Below are 12,549 nucleotides of genomic sequence, written 5' to 3' on the forward strand. Positions count from 1 at the left end.
AACTGGGCTTCATTCCCTCTCACTCACCAAGCCTTCTCTTACCCCCCTTATCCCCATTGATTCTTTTTTTCTTTCCGATTCTCTGTGGCACTTGCTAATTGTTAGTGGTTTTCAACATATGTCTGAGGAGACCTGGGCATTTGTAGCAGTGCTTCACACTAAGGGCACACTTCTTTAGGAGTGCAAGGGAGCAACCAATGGCTCCACTCCCTCCTCCACCCAGTCTCCACTCTGCTTTTTGTATTGTGTATGTTGAGATTTTATTTAAGATTTCCTTTGAAATTTTTCTTTTTTGGCAGTATCACTTATGGACTGTATTTTTTTTCTTCTTCAAGCATGAGTATCTTTTTTTTCTCAGTTAGGTTTTAAGTCACTTGAAGACAAGGACTGTATCTTGAACTTCTTTTTCTCTCCCTTGCTCTCTTGTTCAAGAAATATTTATTGCTAACTTTATGAATTAACATTTGTTCTGCCTAGCTTACAAGATGTTGTGAGACTAAAGTGAGAAAAAGATGCTTTGAAAAGTGATGTCATGTGAAGTAAACGTTACTTCCTTTATAGTATTGTTTTAGCGTGAGAACGTGTTGGAAGCTAAAACTTTTTCTACATTTGAATTTTATTTCATTCGACAAACAGTTGAGCAGTTACTAAGCACTAAAAATTAATGTATCAAAGTCTGCTCACACAGACCAGTAGAAATGAAAATATGTAAAGACACAAATTTGTATTACAAGAGAAGTATGGTTGTAGAAGTGTGTCCAAGTATATCTGTGGAACAAATGAGGCACATATAAGCTGTGTTTAAGTGAGTCAGTCTGTGCTTTCCCTCTAAGTGGTATCTTACTGGGTAGAAGTTGCAAGGTGAGCAAGGCAAAGACGTACCTTCTAGGCAGAGGGAATACGATATACAAGGTTAAGACATGAAACAAATCTTGGGAACTCTTATTTGGTAGAACTAGAACATAGGAGTGGCTGATGAAATTGGAGATGAAATTGGCTGATGAAATTGGCTAGACCTGCCCAGTATGGTGGCCACTGGCCACATGTAGCTATTTAAATTAATTAAAATTTTAAATGCAGTTCTTTGGTCATACTAACCATATTTCAAGAGCACATTCGGTATGTGCGCTAGTGGCCATCATGTTGGACGTACAGCCACAGAACATTTCCATCATCATAGAAAGTTCTATTGGACAGTGCAGAGCTAGATCATAGAGGACCTTGCGCATTTAATTAAGGAGTTGGACTTTTATCATGTAGGCAATTGTGAGCCTTTGAAGAGTCTTAAGCAAGGGAGTAACATGATCAGATTTGCATTTACAAAAGATTTTCAGATTTTTTTTAGAATCAAACATTTCTATCTAGCGCATAACTTTTGCTGACAAAGTATAATTAGAAGGGAATTAGGTAGTCTGGGCCCCTTATAATTATTACAGTGGAGAATAAAATAGAGAAAGGATTTAATAAGCACTCTTTTAAGACTTATAACTCAACTGGAGAACTCTCTTGAAAGCTATAGTTATTTTTACATTAGTCTGAAAAAATGTTTCTTTACCTTCCTCTTTTAGTGAAGTTACTGGGTGATTAATGTTAGTGATAATGTTAGGTGATAAAAATTCTCAAAAACTATTACTCAAGATATTTATATTCTTATTTTGTTATAGGATTTGCCATTATGTTTTGAAAGCTAAGACTAACTGCCATGACTTTATAATAACTTGACTAAATCAAGATGTTAAATAGAATTGTCATAGATTTATTAATCAAAGTAATTTAATTAGATTTACTAGCAAAATAAAAATGTTGCTTTTAGTAATATGAATTAAGTTTTCATGCACATTTGCTAATTTGAGCCTTTTCTTATAGTTAACCCATTGTCCACTCCAGTTGCACGTCCCACCCCAGCTCTTTCTCCAAGCTTGATAGCTGATCTTGAAGGTTTAAACTTGTCAGCTTCTTCATCAGTCATCAGTGTAAGTAATTTTCAAAATACATTAGCTCAGTTTTCAAGTGATGCCGTTGCATCTTTTTTATTAAAATGCAAATAATTGAAGTAGATTCTTAGTCTCCAACAGTTCTTCCTCTAACAAGTCTGTTTCAAATCTGGCCTTTTAATTTTGTGAACATTTTTTTATCTTCTTAAAACAATTTTTATTAGAGTATAGTTCATTTAAATGTTGTGTTAGTTTCAGGTGTACAGCAAAGTGAATCAGTTATACATATATCCTTTAATTTGTTCTGTCCAAACCATTATCATCTCAATTTACTTCTCCTTGTTATCCACATTTACTTATCATGTGTACACTTTTCTCTGGTACTGTTATATATCTCTAACATACAAGGGTTCTTTTCCACATTGAATTAGTTTATATACATAGATTCTGCCATAAAAATTGTTGTCTACATTAACAGACTTTCATTCCCATAATTATTCTATTCCTACAACACTGTTCTTCTATCATAGGCTACTAAAAATACCTGACTGTTTTCATTTAAAAATTCAGTATTAAAAAAAAAAAAAATTCAGTATTGTATTTCTCTTTACATTATCTTCATACATTTATTTACATGCCTTGGTGTCTCTCAAAAAATTCTTTAATGTTACTTATGGGGTATGACTTGGAATGAGGCAAGAGGCTTGCCTATCTCAAAATAATGCCAAAACCATCAGCCTGTCATCGTATCTGAAACTGTAATAATCTTTTTTGTGTTAGCATTATATATCCACTGACCTTTCACTCTAAATCAAGCATGTTGCCTAAGATGCGTAATCTGTCGATATGCTTGACCTCCTATTAATTTGATGTCGGGAATCTGACAAACGAAGAGATAGAACAGTAAGTTCTGATGGGCACACAGGTAGCTTGACTAGATCTGGTGTATCAGTGGTTCCCAGGGCCGGTAGGGCATTGCAGGGTACATGATTGGTGATCTGAACTGCCCGGGAGCATAGAGCTGCTTCTGCCAGAGGTAAGAAAGAAAAGTACCTAATTCTTGCACAGCGTTACAAAAAATTCCCCCTTCAAAGCAAATGTGATATCAGGGCTGTGCAACGAAATACTCAAAAGAGCTACATGCATTTCTCTTCAGCTTTGGTCAGCTCAGTTAGAAAGTATAGGCAAAAACTCTTAAACTTATAATGTTTTTCAGTTGTAGAAAGTGATTATCTCTTGACTGCTCAGAAATGAGTATGAACAGTATTTGGGATTTTAGTTTGTCCTTCTTGTTGCTAAAAGGAAAAGACACATTGGAAGAGATGGGGGGAAAGCAGTAAAGTCTTTCATTTATTTAAGTAATAAATATTTATTGAGCATTTGTAGTAGCTGTAAAGAGAAAGTGGTAATCAAAAAATCTATAGTGAAGCATAGTTAGTCTTTGAGGGGAAAGGAGGCCCCTAAAACCTTGGGAGACAATAAGGTTTGAATAACTTGGGTTTGATATCAGATGACCAGGATGCAGATCCCTGCTTTGCCACTTACTAGCTTTGTGACCTTGGGCAAATTGGTAAGTAACTTTTCTGCACCTCAGTTTCCTATGAATATAATATCTACCTCACAGGATTCTTGCGAGATTAATGAGATAATAAATGTGAAGCTCTTACAACAGTGACTGGCACGTTGTCATCACTCAATAAATATTAGCTAATATTTTTGGAAGTGATATGATATGTGATAATGGACCCTGAGTAGACTCTTATAGTTTATTAGCTATAAGAAGAATACAGTTGAGATTAGAAAAGCTTGTAGTAAGTTTTCATTCATCACAGAGTAATTGAAGGATTCACCTTTTTATCCTAAAGAAAACATTTATTGGGATGGTCTCTTCAAAGGAAAATAAAAGCACTCTATCCAAAGAGTATGCAAAAAAAGAACTGTCAGAGACTTCCCTGGTGGCACAGTGGTTACGAATCTGCCTGCCCATGCAGGGGACATGGGTTTGAGCCTTGGTCCGGGAAGATCCCACATGCTGCAGAGCAACTAAGCCTGTGCGCCACAACTACTGAGCCTGCGCTGTAGAGCCCAGGAGTCACAACTATTGAGCCCACGTGCCACAACTACTGAAGCCTGTGCGCCTAGAGCCCATGCTCCGCAACAAGACAAGCCACTGCAATGAGAAGCCCGCGCACCGCAACGAAGAGTAGCCCTTGCTTGCCACAACTAGAGAAAGCCTGTGCGCAGCAACGAAGACCCAATGCAGCCAAAAATAAATAAATTTATTTAAAAAGAACTGCCAAGTGAAGAGAATCACAACATTCATCCCCAAAAGCTAACAAAATGATCAAACAAGTAGTAGTAATAAGAATGGCAACCAGAAATTCACCAGCAACAGTCAAATAAGGAAACAGTTAGAACTTTAAACAAAGAAAAAAGTGGAACTTTGAAAAGTAGAACCTGTAGAGATAAATTGAATATTCTGGTGCAGAATGTCGTGACTCCTGATCTCACCTCCAGCTCTCAAAATGGTACTTTAAAAAGACGAATCAGGGGCTTCCCTGGTGGCACAGTGGTTGAGAGTCCACCTGCCGATGCAGGGGACACGGGTTCGTGGCCCGGTCCGGGAGGATCCCACATGCCGCGGAGTGGCTGGGCCCGTGGGCCGTGGCCGCTGAGCCTGCGCGTCCGGACCCTGTGCTCCACGGCGGGAAAGGCCACAACAGTGAGAGGCCCGCCTACCAAAAGACGAATCAGCCAAATTGTAAGTTTTCTCATTATGTGTACAAATTTAGAAAGAAGTAGACTAAAGACATCAGAGGAAATAAAGAAAAGTCCTCAAAAATTAAAACCCCCAATAATGGTATGGGACCTCAACAAATATAGGGGTCTTTTAGATCCTAAATCAAATTTAGGATCCAAAGATGGGTACATCCACAATTTAAAAATCAACATGTTGCCCTAATTCAATAGAAAGAAGAAATAAAAATAATTTATGGTAAATAGTACATTGATATATAAATACTTGACCATGACTACATTATAAAGGTAGTGAAGTAGTTAAATGACGTTGGTGGCCATAAATGCAAATTGATAGAGGTGTATTGTCGTATTAGCAACTCAAATACCATGGGTCATGGTATAACATAATTTTCCAAAACATCAAACAGTTTTTCTGGTAGTTATTCCTGGAAAATTGAGTACATTAAAACCATGTAATGACCCACCCCACCCTGCAAAAAAACTACTTTGTTCTGGTATGGAAAGTGTTCTAGGACCAGGTGAACAGGTTTTCACCTCATGAATGTCCAACCAGACATTTGAAAGTTGTGAGGAACGTGGTATAATTTTTATTGGATGAGTCTGCCCTGTTCATTGTAGAGCATCTAGCATCCCTGGCTTTCACCCCATTAAAGCTGGTAGCATACTTTTTACTGTCTCTTCCCCCAGTCATGTGCCAACTGCAAACATTCAAAGCAGTTTAATATAGCAGTTAAAAGCACAGGCTCTTGAGCCAGACAGCCTGCGTTCAAATCAGAGCTCTGCCACTTTACAAAATGAGAGACCTTGGGTGGGTCATTTTACTTCTTGGTGCCTCAGATTTTTCCATCTGTAAAATAAAAATAATAATGCTACCTATCTCACAGGATTGTTGTTAGTGTTAAATGAATCAACATATATGAAATGCTTATAGCAGTACCTGATACATGTTAAACACTAAGTATTCCCTGATTTTTTTTTTTTAGAAGACATTGGGGGTAGGAGTTTATTAATTAATTTATTTATTTTTGCTGTGTTGGGTCTTCGTTTCTGTGCAAGGGCTTTCTCTAGTTGTGGCAAGCGGGGGCCACTCTTCATCGCGGTGCGCGGGCCTCTCACTATCGCGGCCTCTCGTTGCGGAGCACAGGCTCCAGATGCGCAGGCTTAGTAGTTGTGGTTCACGGGCCTAGTTGCTCTGCGGCATGTGGGATCCTCCCAGACCAGGGCTCGAACCCGTGTCCCCTGCATTAGCAGGCAGATTCTCAACCACTGCGCCACCAGGGAAGCCCTAGAATATTGTATAATCTTTAAGATGTTTTTATTAAATCTTTGAATGAGGTGGGAAAATGTGGTATACAATTAAGTGGCGAAACAGAATCCAAAATATTATTTATTTTATCTCAATTTTATAAAATTGTATACTCACACTGTGCTTTTAAAATGTAAGGAAAATGAAAGAATAGAAGGAAGTGTGTTATACTGTTAACAAAGGTTTTCTGAGTGATGAGATTATGGATGATTTATATTCTTCTTTATATTTTTCAATATTTTCCAGAGTTTCTCTAGTCAAGGTGTAATATATATATTATCCTAAAAGCAGCCATTTTTTATAGGGTAAGCATGTATATGAATGAGTAGGATTCCTTTTTATTGACATCTAATGTTTAATGTCTGTCTTTCTGAATCAATACTACTAATTATATTGAGCAAGTCATTTGGTTTTCTCAACTCTAAAATGATGGCAAGGTAGACCTCCATGTTTCCTTTTAACCCTAATATTCTGTGAATCTATGGAATTTTGAAGCAGTGAAATTAGTTATGCCGGGATGATTTGAACGTTCATGAAAATAAATAGGTGAAACATTTTTTAGCTTATGTTATGACTTTTGTTTCATAGATGATTTTTGTTTATTTCAGTGAGTTATTAAGTTTATTTTCTTTATGTGTTTGGTACAATATGGGTAGGTTTTATTTTTTGAAATTACCGAAATATTTACAGTGAAATCCAAAAAACATTTCCTTTTTCACAGTAAATATTTTTCAAATGAAAAATTTCATTATTCGTTTTTACCCTTTGAATTGTATATTCAGAACACAGAGATTTTTAAAGCATAATTTCTAGTAAATATTATAATCATTGTAAGGAAAGGCCTTATTTTTTCAAATTGTGTGATACAGGTGACGTATAAACACAGTATTTATTTCAGTCTTCCATGAGACTAATTGGCAGTTGGCCTAGAGATGGCCAAAAATAAACATTTTAGTTCTTGCTATAGGGTTTCAGTGAACAAACTGAATTTTTAGTGAATTACTAGTGAATTTTTTTTACTAGATTATTGTTAGGCTAAGAGTTTCTAAATTGTTACATATCAAACCCCAGGAACTCAGAAATAGCAATCCTCAGAATATTAGGCTTCTGGAGAGGATGAGAAAAGAAGGGGAGGGAGAAAAGAAGGGGAGGGAGACCAAGTCTGATGCTGGAGAAGTATGTTGGTGACATACTGTTGTGAGAAAATTATAGAAATGATTTCTTTTTCATGTGTTGGTACATATAGAAAAGTGGTAATACTTGTAGTGTGCTCTGGGGTAAACAGAGATGCTGCAGGAGATGGAAGGCAACCACCCCAGGAGCTCCAGTCACCACAGGTGCCACCTGACTTTTCTGAGGTTAATGGCAGAGGCAATAGCACAGCATACCTCTAACCCATCTGTGGTACATTAGTGAGGAAGCACTGACTTAGCTGCCATAATATAACCAATTTGATCCTCATGGATCACAGTCCCTAAGTGGAATTTAACTTAGGAGGCTGTAGGAAGGTTCATTAAGAAAAGCAGTCTTTATAGAGTACAGTGGTAATATATTGAGGAATAGTAAGTAATTCCAAGAACAGTCCATGAAAGAGACACCAGAGTTGCAAAAAGGAAACCCCAATTTAATACACTATGCTACTTGGAGGTAGCCAAACTTGATATTAGGGCAGAGTCCTCCAGACTGATAAATCTGTCCAAGACTACTGAGGCCAACTGCAAGTTTAAGGGTTTCCTAAAACCACCCTCAAGTATGATAATTCACTAGATCAATCACAGAACTCAGGAAAGCACTCTACGTAGGATTGCAGTTTTATTATCGCAGTAGGGCGCAAATTAGAATCAACCAAAGGAAGAGACGGATGGAGGAGATTCTGGTTGGGTTTCATACTCAAAGCTTCGGGGTTACCCTCCTTGCGTCAATCAAAGTTGGTTGTATATACAGGAGTACTGCCAACCAGGGAAGCTCACCAAGCTTAGAGTTTTTATTGAGGCTTTACTAAATAGGCACTGTTGACTGAATTGTTGCCTCATGGTTGAACTCACTCTCCCACCCTCCCCTCCAGGTCAGGCTGATATCAGGGGCCCAGAGCCTCAACGCTCTAATCATACGGTGGGTCTTTCTGGTGTGGCCAGCTTCCATCTTGAGTTATCTGCTTAGCAAAGCTATCTAGGGGCCCCCTAGGAGTCACTGTTGGCATAAACTATCAGGTATGGTCCCCTAGGGGCCCACCGTGAATAATAAAGGCACTCCCGTTACTCAGGAGATTCCAAGGCTTTAGAGGTTGCTTCTCAAGAGCTAGAACAAAGTCCAGATCTCTCTTTAAGTGAGACCAGATTCCTTACTACACATATGCCAATTAAGTGTTTTATTCACTCAACAAGTGTTTATTCAGGCCAGAATATGAGGAGGTGCCAAAGATACAGTTGTGTACAAGATGGGCTAGGTTCCTGCCCTCAGGGAGTTTCCAGTTGAGTAAGAACAAAAGAAAAAAGAAAAATTGACTCAAAAGTGTGTAACTACAGTATACTGAGTACTTTCATTTTGTAACATAGTTTTGCCCTTTGGGTATTTCTATAGATACAAGTTGTCATTATTTCTCTGACTCCGTACATAAACACTATTATTTTATATTGGCTAAACTCCACAGTCCCTCTGTACAATAGTAGCTTAAGATCTAGCAGGAGTTAACTTTTGACATTGAACACAGTTTAGAATTTAGATATCTGAACTACTTTGCCTCTAACAAGAAGTAAAAGGATAATTTTGAGTACATGCTGTTCACCTTCTGCTTTCCTTGAATTGGTGCTGTGGAGCATCACTTCATCACTTAATGAAGAAATAAAGCCTCACAATGTCACAGTAAAGACAGTAGCAACAGCAGCATTAAACTGAGGTCTGTGCATGTTATTGTGGGTAGCCAGCATGGAATTTTCCTGTGACCAGCGAAAAGATGACACTGTCAGTAAGACCAAAAAGCCACTTAACTAAGGCCCCCCAACCCCTTCAAGAATTTACAGGCTGAAGGTAAGAAGAGGGAAACCCGTATGTAATGCCCTCAGGCAGGCAGAGTGAGGCAAGGTAGAGGCATTTTTTTATACACAAGCCAATTTCACCATCTGATTAGTTCTATGAAGCTTCTCTAAGGAATATAGAAGAATAGCTGGAAAGTAGGCTTATAACTTTTGCTATTGATAAAGATTGGCAACTACTGAAGTTACAGCTATCCATGATTAGGAATGAGATCCTGACCCAGTTTGTATTATAGGAAATTAATTGGAAAATCAAGAGTACCTATCAGACCTGCTTTTGGCACAGAGGTTACTTTGTCAGTTTTAAAACAATATGAAGAAAAAACAAACCATAATTCATGATGCAGAACCTGATTTTCTCAGTTTGAAACTTACCAGCATTTGGAATTATTAGGATAATTGCACATCATAGTGACGGACAGTTGTAATCAAATTTGATTTTCATTTCTCTGAAGTGGACTTTTAGGTAGGTCTTTCTCTTTTTTAAAATTGATCTAGGCTAGGGCATTTTAGTTTTGTTTTCCAGTCTGCCTGTCTTCTGCTGCCAGAGTGCCAGCTTCCTTCTAGTTTGTCTACAAGGACAGATTGCTTTGAGAGAGTTTTTGTTGAATACAAGTGTTTTACTAAGTCATGTACCAGACATTTCATGAATATGTAGTCTCATTCCCGAAACAAATGATAATATGTCTGTGATAAAGATTGTTTTCTAATATGGTGGAAGAACTATATTTTTTTAATATATATATTTTTATACTTTAAAAAACTTAAGGTGTATTTAAGCCTCAGGCTAAGAGACAAATCCAGCTAAGATCAAATTTCTTTGACTTTAGAGGAGGAAGAAATTATAAGTTAAAATTAAAAATAATTTTGTCATTTTAAATTTGGGAAAAATCCTTTATTTGTTCTGATGAAAATGTCAGTAGTCATGGAACTGTGTTAAAAATAATGAAAAGTCACTGGCCTGGGTCTGCTTAAATTGAAAACATTTTTTAATTAAACTTTGACAGTATTTTGTGCTTCCATCGCCCAGCCATGTCCCACCTTATTCTTTTATTCAGTTCTCTTCTAGGTATGAGTTGCTTTAATTTTTAAATTAACCTTTACGGTATGCCATACTACTGCTTCATCTTTTTATTTCTGTGCTACTTCAGGGGTCTCATAGTTAGTAACAGACCATGATCATCTCTCCCTTTCCTAGATTATTAAAAGGAGCTACCTTTTTTTTTTTTAGGAGCTACTTTTTAAAAAGACATTGTTATTTTTAATTGCAGGCTTTTTATTATAAAAATATTTTTTATTTGGCTTAAGCAAATATATGCCAGTCTAAGAAATGAATTCTCCACAATGAAAAATCCACTGTATCAGATGATAATTGTAGTTATTAATTAACTAGTAATTATTATGGCAAAAAAAAAAAGGTCACCATCAAAAAAAAGAAAATATGTGTATAAATTTGTAAGAAATGGAAGGATTAAAGAGGTGTTGGTAAAGAAGGCCTGGGCCTTTCTTTTTCTCTTCCTTCTATTTTATGGTGAATAGTTCCTGTCCCTTGCTGTGGGTTCCCTCTTCAGAGCTGAGGCAGTTCACTTGAGAATTCTTTCCTAAGATTATGGTTTTTAGCTTTCATTTATTATAATTATATTACTACAATAGGAAATAAGAGGTTTTAAAATACCATTTGTTTAAAGAGGATTTAATCTTTTGTGGCAATTTTATTTTCCACATTCGAAGTTGATTGAACGTTGTGTTACTATCAACTGCCATGTTGCAAATTTCGTTGCTTGTGTTGAATTGTGATATTTGCAGTGAAAAATACTGTTTTTAAGCTTTAAGATATCTTAGATTAAAATGTGCATTGGCCAATCATGTATTAATTATTATTTATTCATACATCAGTCAAGTTAACTTCTGTTACCTCTGTTCCTCTTTAAAACGCTTGCCAGAAATTTTCTGAACATAGGACAAGGCATGGTATGGAGAATTGATTTTCCATTCTATTAAGTATTATTTATTAGTATTTAACCTTTTAACATGAGGAACCTGGCCTAAACATGAAATATATTATTGTAATACTTAGAAAAACTTTGTTTCTCTGCAAAGGAAAAGAAAATGAATTTAGCTTTAGGGCACATGCCAAACTAACACTAAGAAATTAATTTATTACCAGAGAGAGGAGAACATGGAGTAAAAATATAGATAAGTACAGTATATGACCCTAATATCAAAGAAAAGTAAAAGCCACTTATCTTAAAATATATCAGACACACTGTTATTCAAATCATTCAGGAATGTAATTACAGACATCTTTTATAGGCCTATCAATAAAGGGTTATTTCTCTACATTTGCAGCTGTTCCACATTACTGAATATATAAATATCTCCCCCAAATGCTAAATTATTACTGCAGATCTACTATACACTTCTGCTAAAAAAAAAAAAATTTTCCAGTAAGTTCTTCTTTAACATGCATAATTTAGGTTAAGAGAGATACCAACCAAATGTAATGTGTGTATCTTGTTTGAATCCTGACTGAAGCAAACCAACTCTGAAAAGACATATATATGATTGTCACGGAAATGTGAATACTGTATTTTACATTAAATTGGGGGAATTTTTTTTCTTTTAGGTATGGTAATAGTATTGTAAGTTTTCTTGACACATCTTTATCTGTTAGATATACAAACCAAAATATTTACTGATGAAATTAGATCATATCTCGAGTTTCCTTTAAGTAATTCAAAAGTAGAGCAAAAGATTAGATTGAACAGGATTGGACAAATGTTGATAACTTTTTGAAACTTAGTGATGAGCACCTAGTTTTTCTTTATATTATTCTCTGTGCTTTTGTGTACACTTGAAAATATTCAGAGTAAGTTTTTAAAAATATATAATTTTGGAAACTCAGTTATTTCTGAAGATTTTGGCATTCATGCTTCACTGAACACGTGCCCTGCCGAAGTTATCTTGTAAATTTAAGCTAGTACATCAAAATTTGAGTTCTGTTCAGGTTGTCATCTGTGAAATTAGAAGACTGTAATAGATTGTTTCTAAGGTCCCTCAGTTCTAGCTCTTTAGAAGTCTATGGGGAATAAAGTGGGAGACGGCAAGTGACTTTAGTCAACATCAGCATTAGCGCAGGGGAAAGGTGCCTTATCTTTTTTATTAAAACATATTAATATGAGAAAACTTAGACTCTGGGTCCCTGGAAGATAGGACAGGGCCTTTTTATTGGCCTTTCTGTTTCCAGTGCTTGATACGTAATAGGTGCTCATCGAAAGTGTATTAAATGAATGAGATTAATCTTTACTGTTTTCCAGCTTCATTATTATATTGTAGAATCCATTCCCACTGATGTCAGTTTAAAGGACTGTATTGATAATCTGTTAGTTTATTATTCCTATCAAGCACCTATCTAAAAAGTAGTTGTGATCCTTACATATTTCTTTTATTATAACATGTAACACTTAAGGCTAAAATGGAGAATAAGTTATTGTTTTAAATTGTTTGACTAAATATA

At 36.2% G+C, this 12,549-nt stretch overlaps 1 protein-coding gene across 4 annotated transcripts in view; it reads left to right on the forward strand.

Moving 5' to 3' along the window:
* Nucleotides 1-12,549, forward strand: part of AP3B1 (adaptor related protein complex 3 subunit beta 1) — a 275,250-nt gene that overhangs the window by 199,437 nt on the left and 63,264 nt on the right. For all 4 annotated transcript variants that reach the window (XM_027100769.1, XM_027100771.1, XM_027100772.1 and 1 more), the window contains exon 22: nucleotides 1,867-1,973. In XM_027100769.1, coding sequence (XP_026956570.1) covers nucleotides 1,867-1,973 — 107 coding nt within the window. The remainder of the gene's footprint in view (nucleotides 1-1,866; nucleotides 1,974-12,549) is intronic.

Source organism: Aethalodelphis obliquidens, unplaced genomic scaffold (assembly GCF_003676395.1).
Source record: "Aethalodelphis obliquidens isolate GAN/ISIS:26980383/991018 unplaced genomic scaffold, ASM367639v1 scaffold4, whole genome shotgun sequence".
In the NCBI taxonomy this organism is placed as follows: Eukaryota; Metazoa; Chordata; class Mammalia; order Artiodactyla; family Delphinidae; genus Aethalodelphis; species Aethalodelphis obliquidens.